The following is a 19,185-nucleotide window of genomic DNA, read 5'->3' on the forward strand; positions in this document are numbered from 1 at the left end:
CACACACACTCAAAGGAACAAAGTTCTCTTCCTGACTACCAGATTGCTTCAAATATTTTCTTATTCTTACCTACCATGAAGAATAGATAAAAATGGTTTCTAATGATAGGATTTTGATTACAATTCAGAATATTTAACTATAACCAAATCTAATGAAACTTTAATACATGATGAAGAAAGCACAGGACTTTGAATATTAAGTCAGGGTTTAAAACACTCTTCATTACAGAAAATTTTCAAGTGAAAATTAAGGAGTTTGAAATAAAATTTCATTTTTTTTTTGGCACTGTTAAAAAAGAGAGGGTAAGCATTCATGTTAAAGAATCAATAGTGATCATCCAAATAAGAAAAACAGGTTTTTATTTTATACTAACGAAATGAAGAGAGCAGCATTTCCAAAATACACATCAAAGTATGAAGGAAACTGGAAAATCAGAATCTTTTTTTTTCCTAAACAGAGATTGTGCCTAAGTACGATCATGTGTGTATAAACACTCAGTGTATACAGATACACACAGATATAAACTAAATCTGCTTGCCAAACACACTTCCATAACAACCATCTGTTCTCAACTGCTTGGAATTTCCTTAAATTATCCTTCAAAGAAGACCATTTTAATTCATGCAATTTTATGTCAGAGATTTATATAATCTTAATATTTTATCCTCAGGGAAAAATTTCAAAAAATTTTAACCCTATTTGCCCTCAACCTCAACCAACTACCTCTTTTACTTCTATTTAGCTAACCATAAGGAGGGAGGCTAAGAAGAAGCAAATCACATTTCAAACCACAGTATTTACACCAAGTGCCATGGAATATACAAAACTAGTATCAAGCTTGATGCCCAGTCTCAAGGGGATTACAATCATTCAGGGAAGACAAAATAAACATATCTGTCTGAAAAAAATCCCAGGGTAATTGCTAATTGGTTTAACAGTAACTGCAGTCCAGTGAGAGTTCAGAACGTGAAAACAGCATGGATTTCACATAATAGGTGAGGTTTTAGTAGGGCCCTAAAGAACAGTGGCTCATAAAAGAGGACAGCAAAGAGAAAGGTAAGCTGAAACCAGAGATGAAAGAACAATAGTACAGGATGTGTGATGCATACCTACAATCTAAGTAAGCTGCCTTATTAGAGTGAAAGCATTACACACAATGAGGAATAGGAAGAAATGAGAGTAGACAGGTAGTGTGTGGCCACATTTAAAAAAAAAAAAAAGGAGTTTTGATCTAATATGGAGTTAAAAAGTAAACATCTTGGATTTCATGAGCAGGAGAATAAGAAACACCAGCAACTGCCCTGGTATTTTGGGAAAGTTGGTCTGGTATCAGACTGGGGAGAGCAGAGACTTGTAGCAGGGAAACGACAAAAGTGTGTGCTGCAGTAAATTGTACACTGGTCTCAGCACAGGGGTGGCAGCAGAAACCAAGAGGGAACAAATACAGGAAACAACCTTAAGAAAACAGCATGGGAACTGGTGGTTGTCCCCAGTGAAGAAATGGGAAAACTCAGGAAATTACCCACTCAGGCTGAGCTGACAGGAGCCTCATGATGAAGGACCCCAACTAACACTTCTGCGCTGAGCCACACACCCTGGCACAAAGCTACAGCAATGCCAAACAGCAGCAAGGAGCCTCAGAAAGGGGGTCTGTCTGAGGGTTTAAGTGAGAAAGAGATGAATACCAGTTAGGAAAAAATGCCAGTATAAGGAAACGGAGGAAACAAGAGCCTGGGAAAAAAGAAAAATCTCTTTTTTTCCTTTCTAATACAGAGGTTTAAACAAATCACACCTGTTTACACAAATGAGTTTTCAACACATTTACTCACTTACTGAATAAATATTTGATAAGTTCAACTAAGTACATCTTTATCATGGCTACTAACAAATACAAACAAGTTCTACCCATGCTAAGTGAAAATACAATAAATTAAAAAGTGATGCCTATTTTTGCAAAACTCTGCAATCTGATCAGAGGAACAATCAGGACTGATCATCACAACAGTATGGCAGAGGCACCGAAAACCAGGACCCTCGCAGGCTATGAGTAAGTGCTGCGAGGGTCTCTGCTGACTTTAGACTTTGGGAATCATCATTACAATAGTGAAAAACACTATAAAACAGAAGATGGAACGTGCCATTTCATCTGAATAGTTCCTGGGAGTAAATGTGCATTTGAGTTTATTGAAATTCTCCTATCTGAGAGGCACATAGGACAAAAAAAAAAAAAAAATACAAATCCTACACTAACATAACTCATGGTTTAGAAGAAGGAAACAAAAAATTTGGCAAGTGTTAGAAGGGCAATGACAGTTAAACATATTTGAGTGCTCTACGAGCAAAGGGGAGGGGCACTTATTCCCAGCTCAGAGGAGCAAGGAACTTTCTGGAGGCGGAAACAACTGAGCCCAGCCTGCCAGACACAGGAAAAGGCCCAACAAAGAAGACTGCATTGTATGCAAAGACACAGAGCACATCACTGGAGAGAATATGAGCCAAAGCCTTATTTCAAATTCGAGTCCTTCTGTTTGAAAAGGCAAAATCACACAAATCACCCAAACTGCAGGAGGCAAAAACTGAGACAGCCTTGTAAACAGTCTATACACTGTAAATGCACTGCAGAACTCTAAAAAGTCTGTTTGTATTCCAGACGCCAAAATCAATTTGACAAAGAATAAGAAAGCAAAGAGTCACAGTTAGGATGGAAACTTATTTCCCGCCCCTGAATTCCATGCTCAGGATTGTGCTATGGAGTCCAAAGCAGAGCAGTGATGATATGCCAGTCCTGAGCTAAAGCGAATCGTGTGTAAAGATGCTGTAGCAACTCACCACTTGGTAACCAATGCTGAGGCTGTGATCAGGGGCTGGGACAAGGGCCAGCAGTCATAGAAGTGGGTTGAGCATGCTGAGAAGATATTGCACAGATCTGCAGAGAGATGTCAGTGGGGCCATTCTGGTGCTGACTCCATCCCTTTCTCTGTCCTGAGCTAAAGCTAGTAGGCGGGCAGATACCTACCCAGAGGGCACTTATCCTTCTGGGAGAAGGATATAAGAAAAAGCTTCATCCTTCTTCAGTGATTTTCTGTGCCACTAGATGTGCCTTGAGATTGCCTGGATTCCTAGATGAGATCCAGGCCTTTCAGGCTTTTCATTAGTCTAGAAAATCTTTGTTCAAACTTCCTCAGGAAGCTCAGAATGTAAAAACAGTTGCAAGTGGAGCTGTTTTGGTTCTGCAGCAACTAGGACTCTACAGAGCACCGATTCTGAACATCACTCGGTAAGCCGATCTCTCCAGTCCCCTCACTGGTGTGGCCTGCCCTGCATGCTAGGCCGGGTGGCCAGGCCCACATGGTCGCTTCTTTGAATGTCAAAGCCAAAACCATGAATCAGGCCTCTTTCTTCCTTAAATTTGGTAAATTTTTTTGAGATAGAATTCAGATTCTAATTTGCGTTTCTCCATATATAAACCCTCTCTTTGCTATATCCTTAGAAGAAAAAAAAGGGCCTTAATAATTCATTTCCTGAATTATTTCTGTTAGTTAAATCAGCTACTGCTGCCCTTTAGGTGCCAGGGGAGAAGTCATAACAACATCTGAAATATGGTTAATGGTTTAGGCTAAACGGCTACTAGGAGAAAATAAAATTCCTTATAGTATTTTAACTACCAAACAAACCATAACATCCCCAAGGAATGAAAACCCCATTACAAAGCAATACAATTCTATCGCCTCATGGCAGTCGTGCAAGTGCTTTTTAACTATTAATAGTTGCTTGAAATGTATTATAGTGACAATACATCAAATTATTATTCCTACTAAGTATTATATGCATTAGTTGAATAACCCTTAGCAGAAACGTGAAATAAACTCTTATCTGCTAGTCGCTGATTAACTGCTGCTATGTAACTCTGACCTGGATCGTTCTGGGCTTCAGTTTCTTCATTGTTAAAATAGGAACAATGGTCCCTGCTCCCTGCTACTTTCCATGCAAACAAAGAGTGAAAGAATATGTGGAATTATATGAAAATGCTTTAAGTTAGAGGCAAGGTGGTCGAGGAAGATAAAGTATTACCAGCGACCATAAGAAACACTAGCATCCAGGAGGAGTGACAGGTATTTGTGCTGCTGTCACTCCACAGAGAGTGAATTCCGCCAAGTCAGCAATAGTGACTCCGTAACAACAGACGGCCCGTGTCCCAGAATTTGCTCTTGGCAATAATGCCCCTCCTGCATGCACAGCCTGCTTCTTCTTTTGCTTTTCATGTCTTCTCTGTAAGTTCCTTGGCACAGACCTCTTTGATTTCAACATTTAACCCTTCTCTCCTTTCTAGTACCTCTGTATCAAGTGCTAATTCTATCATCTTCGTCCTTGACACTGCTGCCAATGCAAACTGCTAAAATGCAGATATAGTGGTCCCACTCTTCTGCTTGAACTCATCAATGTCGCCTATTCCTTGTCCAGTCTACAGGATAAAAATTAAATACCTTAGGTGACATTCAAGGCGCTTCATACTGTGACTGCTCCTACCTCTCAGCCCTCCTCTCTCACCACCCCTCAAATTACACCCTAGCATCCTCTGTCGTACCACAGCCTATGACGCCATTCAGTTTCTGGGGCTTTATAAAGTTCATGTTGGAAATGTTCCTCCTGAGTCCTTGTCTTCCTATACATCCGACCACTCCTTTCCAGTCCACTCCTGCTTCTGGGTAGCCTCTGCACTCAGCACATACTTCTAGACTTGCAATATACACTTACTGAATTAGAGTTCCAAGTTCCAACTGTAATTACTAGTTCATCTGATCTCATCCAGTTAACAGCTATATATTATACAAAAGACTTTTACATTCTTTTTTTTTTTTTTTTGAGACAGAGTCTTGCTCTGTCACCTGGGCTAGAGTGTAATGATGTAATCTTGGCTCACTGCAACCTCTCTGCCTCCTGGGTTCAAGTGATTCTCGTGCCTCAATCTCCCAAGTAGATGGGATTACAGGCCTGCACCACCAGGCCCAACTAATTTTTGTATTTTTGTGTAGAGATGGAGTTTTGCCATGTTGCCCAGGTTGATCTCGAACTCCTTGCCTCAAGTGATCCACCTCCCTAGGACTCCCGAAGTGCTGAGGTTACAGGTGTGAGCCACCAGGCCCAGCCAAGACCTTTACATTTTAATGAGAGACAAATAAGATCAGACACATTCAAATACAGTTACAAGTTGTGGTAAGTGCTTTAAGGAAATGAAGGTGCTGAAATAGAACATCATTGGGATGAGGGACAGGAATCTACTTTAGATAAAAGAGTCAGGAAGGACCGCTCTAAGGAGATATTTTAGGTAAAACCAATAAACCAGTCATGTAAAGCATCCCAAGCAGAAGGAGCAACAGAGACAAAGGTCTACAGATGGAAAAGAACTGTTAGATCAACACATTAAAAGACAGCCGGTCTTTTGGCTGGAGAGTAACGAGACAGGGAAAAATTGTTTATCTAAGAAAATGAATTTGGTGAAACAAGGCGAGAGTGTGATCATAGAGGGTCCTGCTGAGCACAGTGAGGAGTCTGAATGTTATTCCAAGTACAACAGAAAGTCATTCAAAGGCTACAAGCAGCAGTTAAAATGATCTGACTTAGGCTTTAGCAAAGAGCCAGGAAACAATTCTGTCACCTAGGCCAAAGGTCAGTACCCTCATGCAAAGGCCATACCTCTGCCTGCCAGGCCAGTGTAGAGGCTGAGAGTGCAGATGTTCGACCAGCTCCAAGGACAGCGATTGTTTCCCCATCATCATCCACCACTTTGAAGTCCAGGTCCTCATTGTATTTTCTGCGCTTTACTTGCCTTCCCGAGCGTCGTTTCTGTAGGGCAAACACACCCGTCAGAGAAACTCTGAGTCAAAGACAACAGCCTACACAAGAACACCCTCACCTACATTTACCAACATGCCAAGGAGTGCTTTCTTGCCTTACCAAAGAAACCTTTCTTAAACACAACTCTTTTAAGGACTAAATTCAGTCAAAACGGGACCTAGCTGAGTGGGGGCCAGAACAAAAGCTCAATCTCGAAATTGCCACAGTCCACTAAAAAGAAGGGGTAGTGTCTCACAGTCCGGTAAGATGTGTTCTGTTCATCAATGGTAGTGACTTTCCCCCCTTTCAGAATCCACTTCTCCAATAAAACAAGGATGGGAGCTATCACCTTTGGGGTCCCTTCCAGCATTTGCTAGAAGCACAGATTCTATGACATGACAGTTTTTTATTATTTTTGCTTGAATTCACCATCCTTACCATGTACTTCTAAAAATGTAGTTTGAAAACTAATTAATATCAATTTTTTGGACTTACTTTGAGAATCTCATAGTGCTTCTTGAAAGGCAGGGAGATATTTTAAGTGTGACAAAACAAGGTTCCTGAGTCACCTTGATTCTGATGATCTAAGGATTCATCTCTAATTAAGAAGCCTGTACCTTTAAATATTCAACAACAAAACAGCCCAATGGCTTTCCACAAACAGAGCAGCATACAGTTCATCTCTACAGACTCATCATATCTCAACAGCAGAATCACTTCAGGGAACCATTTACCAGCCAGCTCATTCTCAAATACTTAAACCTTAAAAAGCAAAACCAAAGCAAAATTCTACCTCTCTTTTCTTCTAAAAGATACCTCTTCAGTATCTCTCTGTGTTCTTATCACTTCTTCACTAAGTCACCTCTATGATGTTTTCCTTTATATGAGGGCTTCCACATAAAAACCTCTCCTCAACACGACATACAGATCATCATTCTACAAGCACCTAATTCCCTGCCAAATCCCATCAACTCAATGTGCTTGGCTCCTCTGCCAATCTAGATGCTTAATCGCCACCAGTCCCAGTTTATAGGCAGTGAGGGGGTCTGTGCTCTGACAACAGACACTGCTGCTTATTAATACTATGACATTACTAGCTCTCATCTCCCTACAGAGAAGAGCACTGAGAAACCCATGATGGTCCAGATGATCCTGGGAGGTAGAGTACGTCAGTCTTACTCTAAATGAGCCTTCCAGCAGTGTGGCTCAGATAAATTGCTATGAATATCAAAGGAAACAGAGCACTTTCAAATATTAGACTTCATGCTCAGGAGAGGTTCTCAATTCAGAAAATCCCTAACACTGTCATGGGAACACTTTGGCATATTTTTAGGAATCTAGTTTAGATGGGCATCTCCTTGTCTCCGTGTTTGGCCAAACCTTCCTTCCTTGTTGGTATAATGGACACATTTCTGACTTTCCCAGCATCTGGGATTACGAAAATGTCCTTATACAGACTGGTCTTACACTCTCGAGCACTAAATGCATTACCTACATGGCAAAAACAGGCCTTACCTAGCTTGGCTCACAACTTTGTTTTCCATATCAACTCCCTCTGCAGCCTAATATCCTGCTACTTTCTAAGAATGAGGCAAACACCACTAAAAAACTGGGCTATCATTATTAGTATGCTGATCGGGCTAGGGAGGAAGACTACAGTCTACCTGCTCACCCACCAAAACAGTAAACGCCCAACCCAGAGCTAGGGAGCGTGCTAGAAGATAGGCATAGAGGAGCAACAGGATCAGTGTCAGCCAGACCCCGTCCAGCAGCCGTAACCTCCACCATGCCTCCCGGTCACAGCTGTACCTGGCTGTCTGTAGACTCAGTGGACTCCTCAGGACTCCGCAGAGATGGGTTCGTCAGGCCCTGATCCAGCTCTAAACTCTCCACTGTAGTTTCACTTTTCCTTTTTCCTTTCTTCTTTTTCTCCACTGGGGTTGGTCCTTGCTCCTTGCTACAAGGAGAAATTCAGAATTAAAACTGTTGGGCAGTTTTTAAAACTAAGATTTCTCATGTGATCAAGGTCATGAAATCACACCCTAGAATTCTAGGACCAGGGCAGGCTTTAATGGGGAATCTACAAGAGTTTCTTCCCAGAAATAAACAGAAACATGGGAAGAAATACCTACATGGATCAAAGCAGAATTCACTTTATTACACCCCATCATGACTATTATAGCTACAATTAATATGTAAGAAATAATATAAACATCTCCAAAGACTTCACTTTCAGTGTATACAAATGTCTTCTCTAGGAAGTTCAACTGCTTCACAGATACTAAGAATCATCATGTTACAATCTCCCTTTAAACTACTTAGGAAGAGGTATCTCCCTAACCTTTCACCATCCACTACTGAGTATATGCTGGACCTGGAGTGAACACTAGGCACCCAAAAATGAAGACAGTGCTGCCTCTGCACTTGACGAGCTTACAATTATGAAAATCCTACAGTTCACCTACAACCACAGCCCAAGGCAGTACATGAATGCTTCCTCACTGAGGCAGAGATGGGTCAAGTCCATCCACCCTGCAAGGCCCCTATAAGATGGCAACATTTTCTCTAAAAAGCCCTCCCTGGCCTTCCTAGCTGGTAAAATTTCTTTGCTACACTCCCAAAGCACTTCAGCTGTGCTTTACTTAAATGATCGTTCACCAGAATTAGTCATTAACTACTATATCAAGCTCAGAATTCACATAACTACATACAGTGCCTGGATCCTCTACAGTTACTCAGTAAACATTTGCTGGATAGATGAGTATTTTATATTTCTCTGATCTTTCTTACCAGACCCGAAGTTCCTAGAGGGCAGCATGTGCTTGACTATGTTTTGTACTCCTCAGAATGAGTAGTCTTATGCCTTATACACAATAAGTATTCAAGTAATATTTAAGCAAGTCTTAAAATTGTTTTTTAAGCAATGGACAGATGGATGCATTAATGAATGGCTATGATTAACTGTGGTTGGGGAGATTTAAGAAAATGTATTTGAGCAGAGATACATATATATGTATATATATAAACACGATTCTGACGGACAGTAGTAGGAATAACAATAATTAATAATAATAATTGCAGCCAATATTTTATATAATAATTACTATTTGCAGGCACGTTCCTTTACATGAATTATTGCCTTTGCTCTTCACAACAGCTGGAAGAAGACAGTATTATCATTATTTTTTTTTTTTTAGACAGAGTTTTCCTCTGTCACCCAGGATGGAGTGCAGTGGTGCCATCTCAGCTCACTGCAACCTCCACCTCTCAGATTCAAGCAATTCTCCTGCCTTAGCCTCCTGAGTAGCTGGGATTACAGGTATCTGTCACCATGCCCAGCTAACTTTTTGTTGTTGTCATTTTTAGTAGAGATGGGGTCTTACCATATTGGCCATGCTCCTCTTGAACTCCTGACCTCAAGTGATCTGCCCGCCTCGGCCTCCCAAAGTGCTGGGATTACAGGCGTGAGCCACTGTGCCTGGCCAGCAGAGAGAATTCTTATTCTCATTTTATTGTGAGGAATCTGAGGCATGGTGAGGTTAAGTTAGATTTCCAGGGTAACATGGTTAGTAAATGGTAAAGACAAGATGTGAGCCCAAGTGGAGTCTGTGCTCTTAATCGTCATAGCATGCTTGGGGAATGGAACAGTGTTTTGGTTACATTTAGTAAAAGACAGCTGGCTATGTGTCTGGGTAACAGGGCAAGTGAACAAGAAGCCCTACAAGATAGAGCTGAAAGGAAAAGTCAAAGGTGCATCAGGCCAGGAAGTTTAGACTTCATTATGCGTTAAAAGGGCCATGACAGCAGGTCCAGGAAAGAGGGACTGAAGCCTTTCAAGCCTGAAAATGCTTTAAAAGGCCTAGCAGGAGTAGAACCAGGAAATCTTGGCAAGTGACAGAAGGTGGGGGGACAAGAAAAGAGCCAACTGTGGTATTTCCCATCAGGAGAGTTAGTAGAAAGTATGGGGAAGAGAGGAAAACTGGATGACCTTGTTCAAAGGGGTGATCAAGCACACAAACCAGCCAGTGCTGATTGCTAAATCTGCCTGCATCCTTCTTGAATACCCTTCACCCTTCACATGTCCCCAATCGGGTCAGCACAAACCCTGCCCACATTTATTCCCCAGGCTGGAGACTGGCTTGCCTAACTACCAGGAAAGTTCATGATGAAAGCTATTTGCAAACACAGGAACAGAAAACCAAATACTACATGTTCTCACTTATAAGTAGGAGCTAAATGATGAGAACACATGGACACATAGAGAGGAACAACATACACGAGGGCCTTTTCGAGTGTAGAGGGTGGGAGGAGGTAGAGGATCAGGAAAAATAACTAATGGATACTAGGCTTAATGCCTAGGGGATGAAATAATCTGTACAACCAACCACCATGAATAAGTTTATCTGTGTAACAAACCTGCATGTGTACCCCTGGACTTACAAGGTTAAAACAAACAAACAATTTTGATCCAACCCAAAGAACTGAAACTCAAGGGGTTGTGCCATTTTCGAGGATCACCAATTTTTAACAAGGGACTTATACCCTTAAGCAGGGGAAAAAGCAAAAGTTCTTCCATTTCTTATTAATTCAGAAGAGGAGATTCAGGTAAAACAGTTTTAAAAGATGCTAAATTTTCACAAGTCTTTATCTCACATTATGTGGCTCCTCATTAAGAAAACTTTATAGCAATTTACATTCTACAAAGTACTTGTGAATTCCATGTCTCATTTAACTGTTAGAACCACAATCCCATGAGGGAGTCACAGCAAATAATTCTCATATACCAGATGAGGAAGCTGAGATTTAAAAGCAGCAAATGACCCAAAGTCAGCAGCAGAGTAGAGGCTTACTCTCAGGTCAGGGTAAGCCTCTACTGAGTCACAGGGTATTACTTTTTCACACCAAATCTTGTTTTCTGACTGTTGTTTTCCTAAAATCCCAGTCTCTCTTTTAATAAATGTAAAAACTTTAAATGTCCTTTTAATGTTATTTGAATAATGGTTAAAAGAATGAGCAACAAAAACATTCCAATGACCCAAATATAGAAAAATATTAAGTGCTGAGTTTTTGATAGCTCTTTTAGAAAAAGTTTTGTGTTTAATTCTTTGACAATTCTTTTGAAAGCTTATAATATCCCAAAAGTTACCCAAATAATCACATGCTCAGTGGCCTTTGAATTTTTCTGTAAACTCTTAAATCTTTCTTCCCAGCATTTGAAATCAATTTCATCTACTTACTAAATGTGAATCCATTACATTAGAAGACTATATCTGTATATGTTTAATCTTCATTTTAAATATTCATTGTGTGTGTGGGGGTGTGTGTGTGTGTGTGTGTGTGCGCGCGCGCATACATGCACGTGTGCTGGAATCATATGCTTCACTGTGGAACATCATACTCAAAGCTAAACCAAGCCCAAATCATAACTAAGGAATAGAATTTCCTCAAAATATGACAGTTTACTAGGAGACCTGTGTGCATTTTGAGAAACACATTAAATGTTGAAAGAAGGGAGGAGTCATGGTGAGACACTTTCTAAGTCAAGCCTAAGGCGCTACTAGATTTTCCCAGCTAGAAGCTGAGGGTCAAGGTAGCCTAGGAATACTTTCTCAAATATTTGTCAGTAAAATAGGAAAATACCAGCTGAAACCTGCTCCCTTATTTGCAGGTAAATAAGAAGATACTCTACTTGGGAAATCTTCAAAGTGATTTTTTGGAGGTTACCTTTGGCAAGAGAAGCCATTTTAAGTTCCAAAAATTTTTCCTGGAGCTCTACTGATAAAGGCAAGTATCAGGAAGAAAAGATCCCTTGTAAGTTTACAAATGGGATCTTCAATAGGATATTAAGAAAATATCATCTGAATTCATCCTCCAGAAGACTACATAGGGTGTATCTTTCTGCTCTTTGGAAAAAGTTTTAAAAACATTATGCTTGACAGTTTTATCAATTGAAGACATTTTAATCTCCAAACTGCTATACCTATAGATGATTTGGCCTATGAATGTTTGCTCCTTGAAGTTCCAGGTTCTTCAAAAATACTGGATAAGGCCAGGCGTGATGGCTCATGACTGTAATCCCAGCACTTTGAGAGGCCCAGGCAGGCAGATCGCTTGAGCTCAGGAGTTCGAGACCAGCCTGGGCAATATAGCAAAACCCTGTCTCTACAAAAAAAATGCAAAAATTAGCAGGGCATGATGGCGCAGGCCTGTAGTCCCGGCTACTTGGGAGGCTGAAGTGGAAGAATCTCTTGAGCCTAGAAGCAGAGGTTGCAGTAAGGAGAGATTATGCCACTGCATTCCAGCCTGGGTGACAGAGTGAGACCCTGTCTCAAAAAGAAGTGGATAAACAGGATCTAACAAAACTACATATGCAAATAATGTTTGACTCAGCAATTTACTTACAGGAATGTGATCTAAAGATATATCACACAATATGAAAACACATATGCATGAGGTTATTTATTATAACATTTTTTGGTAACTGTAAAATAATGAAAACTACCTTTCTAAACATAAGTGATTGAATAAACTAGGATATATACAATGTAATACTACACATCTACAAAACAATTAAGAAAGAATCCTACAAACTGAGAGAGAATCATTTCTAAAGATATATTAAGTGAAAAAAAGTAGTGTTGAAAGAATATAATATGCTATATTTTGTGTAAGAATAAAGGGAAAATAAAAAAATGTATACATCTATTTATTAATACAAAAAGAAACAGGAAAGATAAACCAAAAAACCCACACTGCCTATCTATCTACAAGGGGCAGGGGAGAGAACAGGGTCAGGGTAGCAGGGATATAGGAGGGAGTGACACTTCTCTGACTATACCTTTGTACACAGATCTGAGTTTAGGAGATCCGTTAAAGTTCTACATGCTAAAACATAAAAAACTAAAGATGAAAATAAGCTGAAACAAATGAATCCATTCACGTTTAAAACAAAGGATATAAATGCACCTCATAGAGAATAAAACCTCTTCTATTAATTGATGAACACAGCATTTGACTACATACTCTCAACTTCTGAGGGAAGGGGAAAAACAGCAAACAAATTCTGAACTTTTCTTGGTAGTTACATGGTGAAGTCACTCTGAAACTGTTTTACATGTGGTATAGGATTAAGCAAACGAGTAAATGTGTTGATGCTGGGAACTGACAAATATGAAATGTTTTAAGGCAAGGGAGAAACTATGAGATGAATCTCAACTGGAGGCATTGTCAGTTGAACTCATGAGTTCTATAATCTGTATGAACACACACATGCATATGTGCATGTTACCTATGTATATAAACATGCAGAATATGTGTGTAGATATAAGTATGCATGCATATACGTGTGTACATATATTCTACGTGCATGTTTGTATGTTATTTTCCTCCTAGTTTTGACAACAGAAAGGGCTTAAGAGCAAAGATGCCCACTCAGATCTTGGTGTTTAATAGTGAAGCTCTTCACAGGAATGGCTGATTCCAAGGCTAAAGCAGGGAAGACAGAAGATAAGCCTGAAACATCTTGCTATGTCAGAAAGTGAGAGAGTGTTTAGAAAAATGAACGTGGCATGTCAAAATGACAAAGGAGTCAGCTTGAAGAGCTTTTGTTGCCCTAAACTGAGACCATCTGAACACCAAAGTAATTGAGGACAGTACAGAATTATAAGTCACTGAAAACAATAGGAATATATACCAATGGGACATACATAAATAATGAATAAATAAGAGACAAGAGGGAGCCCTTGTTTACTACAAAATACAAATGGTAACTGTAAAGAAGTGGTAGAGTTAGAAAACCATTTGTGGCTGGGTAGGTGGCTCTTGCCTGTAATGTCAGCACTTTAGGAGGCTGGGGCAGGATGATGGCTTGAGGCCAGGAGTTCAAGACCAGACTGGCAACACAGTGAAACCCCGTGCCTACAAAAAAAATTTTGGAAAAAAAAAAAATCAGCCAGGCATGATGGTACATGCCTGTAGTCCCAGGTACTTGGGAGGCTGAGATGGGAGGAGTGACTGAGCCCAGAAAGTAGAAGCTGTAGTGAGTCATGATTGTGTCACTGCATACAAGCCTGGGAAACAGAGTGAGACTCTGTCTCAAAAAAAAAAAAAAAAAAAAAAAAATGAAATGACAAAAAAAACATTTTGTAACCAAAGTAGAAAAGATGGGCATGGAACAGAATCATCAAGGGATGCCAAATCTAGGGAGAACGAGGTGAAGAGAAGCAGGATATCTGCATGACCTTAAAGTGTCTCCCTGCAGATTACTTATTAGTTACAAGGGAATGAAAAGAATAGCTAGACAATGGTTAGAGAAGAGTAAGAACTTACTCTTAGGAAAGACACACTGATGTATTTAAGGACAAAAAGGTCTGACATATATAACTTATTTGCAATTGATTCAGGAAACACACGCACGCACGCATGCACGAATATATACATAAATAGGTATTTATTAAATAAGTTTCAATAAAATTTAATAAAATTGAAACATTTAAAAAATCCATATATACTTAAAAAAGTAATTTATGTTGACATACATCTATTCCACTGCAGAAGTTGATAATGTATTTGGCATCTTTCTTTCCACAACCAATACTAATTCCTAGAGTATAAAAGAGTTCTGGCAGAAGGTCAGACTGGGCTATGGTACTCTATTCCTTTTACCACAGTGATTGGTCCAGGATGGACACATGACCCAGAAGACCAACTTGGGAGTCCTTCCTTAAAAAGAAAAAAAAACATATATATATATATATGGTATATATATGTATTTGTTTCGGCAGGAGTGGGTAGGAAAATGAATCTTTCTTCATAGCTCACGAAATTGTTAAGCTGTAAGCACACAGCTACAGGTGGCCATGATTTCAGCCATGAGAGGAATGCATTTGCAAAGGATGGAGTGGCACCCAGACAGGTGCAGGGGGTCACTGAAGACAAAGAGCCTTGGTCTCAGTTAAACTTCCTGGATCTGATTCCTTAAGCCAGTGAACCTCATTATCATTTTTTTCTAACTTAAGCTAATTTTACTGGGTTTAATGTTACCTATAACCAAGAGAGTTCTGAATAATAAAAAGGCCTAATACTCCCACCAATTAATGGGACTGGAGGATGAATCAAAGCAATCTTACTTCTATAATCCTTTTTTTTATTAATAGTTTTCAGAGTTATAACAAACTAACTTGCAAGGGGGAAAAAAAGAAGAAATAACATTTTTGAGATTCAAAGTAACTTTTTATTCAAACTTGATTTTACAATCAAACATATATCCACTTTAAAGAAAGTACCTACTATACACTTAATGCCATGCAAGAAACTCTCAATCAATTATATCATACACTGAGAATAACTAACAGTTATAACCATCAAAGCTTTTATCCTGTCTTCCACATGGCTTCATCAGCCAAGAAGATTTTTTGCATCTTTACTTTCTGCAGTTTGTCCTAGAAAAAATGTTTTTAATTTTTTTTTTTTTTTTTTGCTTTCCAAATAGGAAATTTTATTAGAATATGAAAGCACTAGGTAGAGTGAATTTCTCAAACTTCCTCTACAACCTTATCTCCAGTTTCTAACCTCCAGGTTTCTTTGCTAGAACTGAGAGTTAGGAACTGAGTGCTGAATCTAAGTACGAGGAAAAGATCTGGGTATGTGTCATAACATTGTACTACTACGAGTCTTTTATGGCTGTCCCCCTGGACTCCAGGTATTGAAAGATCTTATCTACTAAGCTGCATTAATTCAAAATGATTCATCTTCTCATTTTAAAATTAAAACCTTATAAAATATCCATCAGAGCCTTACAAAAAGAATGAGTTACTACTACCGCCACTGAAAATAGCTCATGATCCCAACGACCACCTCCAAACACATGCTGAGTCTCAGGAGTCCAGTCCAGGAACCACTACTCCACTCCAGCAACAATGCTTCAAAGAAGCTTCCAACACTGATCTTCCTGTAGGCTTTGATCCTCTTCTCAGGAGTACAATACTGAAAACATGGATATCACCTTGAAAAAGCTCATTTGCGCACTTAATTCACCTTTTCCATAATACCAGTATTAGTTCAGTCTATGTACAGAACTGAGTATTGATTTTTTAAAGATACTATTTAAAAGAGAAAACACAAAAAGACCCTAATTATTTAGATACAGACATAGTCTGATGCAGACAAACTGTGAACTAAATCTGTGCTGTCAGTCCTTTAAACCGTATCATCAATACCTTCAAAACAGAGATTACACAGGTTTGTGATATTGTCCTAGTAAAAAGGAAACAAAAAGATGACTTCGTCTTAAGACGAAAAAGCAGAGTTTTACCAAGTAATCCTATTAAAAGTAATAACAGCAATTGAAAATAAAAATTCAGAAAGGTAGAAGAGTTTCAGGTAAAAAGTATAACCTATCCTTAGTGCACCAAATCCCCAGAGAGGATCACGTTTGACTGATGCCTCTTTAACCCCAAATATGTTCATGCTTCTAGTTCATTATTAATCAACATTAAGAAATGTCTACTGACATCCTGATAGGAAAACTGATGAAGTTTTAGTGTAGGCACCACATTTTAAATTTTCATTAATTCTTTGTTTTTTTTGATTGCTCCTCTGTCATGATCCATTTACGAGTCGCACACAAAACATCCTGAATTTGAGGATGCTAACTTAAAATGTGTTCATTCCTCTCCTTGAATTCTTTTGATGATAGTTGTTCTTTTCATTCTTCCTTTTCCTGCTTTATGCTGCTTGTTTTCTTCTATGTTCTTGTGCTCTTCAGTAGACTATTCCTACTGAAAACCAACTAGGTTGGTAATACAGGTGGCTGGTGAGGCTCTCCTCTGCTACCAAGTAAATTGCTTTCTCTACAAGCCTCACCCCTGAATAGGAAGCCTGGTCTAGGACTCTGCACACACAGCAAGATTTGTTAAGTGGCTGTCCCTCCCCTCCACCTTTTAGGGTATGGGCAGGACAGGGCAGAGAAGCTAGTGCTCTGTGCCCCACTTCTTGTGGGTGTCATTCCTTACATGGAGCCCTAGTCCCTTTCCCAGGGCACACTGCCCAATATCCTTAGAGTAATTGCCTCAGTTCATCCTGGAGCTGACAAACCACACAGCCACTCTGCAGACAGTCCCTTAATCAGCCACCTCCACTTTTGGCCTGCCTCCAGAGCTGCCTGCTCCACTGCAAGGAGGAAGCACTTCTATCTCTGCTGCAAACACAGCGCCTGCATGAGCTCCGAGCTGGGACTCCCTCCACAGCTACCCACCAGTATGGTACCACTGGCTTTCTTTGTCCAGAAATTCAGTAGTATCTTTCATCTTTGAAAAATTTCTTTCCCTCTGTTCTTCCTGTCATTTCAATAAGATTGGAGAAGTGAAAACGAAAGCAAGCTGCATATACCATCTTAAAATCTGGAAGCTCTTAAAAAGAACATTTATTTAAATGGCCTTTGGTCTTTTTGCTTTAAGTCTTTTCTCATCCATTAATTCCTTTAATAAGTGGCTCAATACTCTTCTCTTCCAAGGGACTCCCCAGACCAGAAAAGACATACTCTTTATCTTCTAAATCCTTTCAGCTACTCTGTATGCAGTTATACCAGGTTTTTCACTTGTTTACATTTTTGCCTGTTCCTTGAACACTTGTCAAGGTTGTTTCTTGTGAAAAGCACCTCAAACTTGTAAAAGTACTGCAATGACAGGGCTCACAGATACTTCTGTGACACCTTGCTTCCTTCACTATTTCATTCCCAATAAAAATACTTATCAACAAAGCAAGACACAGAAGAGGCACTAAAAATATACCAGATAAATAAATAAGTAGACATTTATCAAGCATTATTGTTAGCAACTGTTTCCTTACAGATTTGGTACAGGTCCACTATGCACCAGGCCACAGAGTAAGCACTTCCAATGCTCTTAAATAAACAGAAATAAAGACTTAGTATTAAGCTTCCAAGGTGGATTTCTGATATTACCATTTAGATTTCTACCCTGCTTAACACGAAGTCCAATGGGTTCCAAGCTCAGAGTCTCTACTGAGGACACATACACACCTTTAAGTCTTCTTTATTCTAATAAATGGTCACAATGTAAAAATAAATTCTCCCAACAGAAAGAATGTCATTTATGTAATCTCTTGAACCTGAAATTAGTCTCAATAAAGCTCTCCTCTCTAAACAGAAATAGCTGATTGACCTTCAGATAAATGAGAAAGAGCCACCAGCTCTTGTGAGGAAGAAAGCTAGTTGAGTTTTACTACTCTTACTGCACCACACAGTTATCAGCTGACTCAGCGGCAATCAGGCAGCTCAAATGGTTATATAACCAGAAGGCCTGGGCTTAACACTTTGCAGAAGCAATCATCACAGATGAAAGCAAAAAAAAAAAAAAAAAAAAAAAGGTAAAATGCTGGCTTCGGGAGAACAATCTGCTCTGGGTTGACAAACCAAACAAATGGGGATGAAAAACTTAAATTGGGGCTGATCATACCAATCACTCCTTTTCCTCTTTCAGCTTTTTCATTCCTAGCAGATGTTAAATACAAAAACTTACACAGCCTCCATTTTTCCTGTGATCTTTCACCCAAGAAACATGTTTCTCAAAGGATCATCTAAGAATCAGCTACACTCTAATTACCTGGGAGAATTTTGAACTGCAGATTCCTAAGTTCCACCCAGACCTAATAAACCATTCTCTCTAGGGAATCCACTTTTCTAACAAGCTGTCCAGGTAGTTCCCTAGGCACAGCAAAGTCTGAGGACCAGAGATCACCGTAGATAGACCTCCACTTGGGCCAGCTCACTGACTAATTTCTTGACTTGCAAGAAAGAATATGAACCATTCTGATATGTGTGGAAATTCCAAAGCTTATCCTCTGCCCTCACCAACAATATGAACACCAAAACTCAAGACCCTAGCTTTTAAAAGCAACCTTTACGCTGGGCACCATGGCTCATGCCTGTAATCCCAGTACTTTAGGAGGCCAAGGTGGGCAGATCACTTGAGGACAGGAGTTTGAGACCAGCTTGGCCAACACAGGAAAACCCCATTTCTACTAAAAATACAAAAAATAAGCTGGGTGTAATGATACACACCTGTAATCCCACCTACTCTGGAGGCTGAGGCAGGAGAATTGCTTGAACCTGGGTGGCGGAGGTTGCAGTGAGCCGAGATTGCGCCACTGCACTCTAACCTGGGCAACAGAGCGAGAGACTGTTTCCCAAAAAAAAAAAAAAGCAACCCTCAGCTCAGTCAAAATGCTTGGCTCTGTATGTGAGAAAGGGCAACCTAAAGAGCTGGCCACAGACCTACTCCTCAGATACTCACTCCTTGGGTATCGAGTAAAAGACTCAGAAGGCTTCA

General features: G+C 39.7%; 1 protein-coding gene across 2 annotated transcripts in view; it reads right to left on the reverse strand.

Annotated features, from left to right (window-relative positions):
• The window catches only part of CHD6 (chromodomain helicase DNA binding protein 6), a 188,755-nt gene that overhangs the window by 91,251 nt on the left and 78,319 nt on the right, over positions 1–19,185 (reverse strand). For both annotated transcript variants that reach the window (XM_039479415.2, XM_074406545.1), the window contains 2 exons: positions 7,646–7,793; positions 5,696–5,845 (listed from right to left, as the gene is read on the reverse strand). In XM_039479415.2, the coding sequence (XP_039335349.2) occupies positions 5,696–5,845; positions 7,646–7,793 (298 nt within the window). The remainder of the gene's footprint in view (positions 1–5,695; positions 5,846–7,645; positions 7,794–19,185) is intronic.

The sequence above is a fragment of the Saimiri boliviensis genome, chromosome 9 (genome assembly GCF_048565385.1).
Source record: "Saimiri boliviensis isolate mSaiBol1 chromosome 9, mSaiBol1.pri, whole genome shotgun sequence".
Lineage (NCBI taxonomy): Eukaryota > Metazoa > Chordata > Mammalia > Primates > Cebidae > Saimiri > Saimiri boliviensis.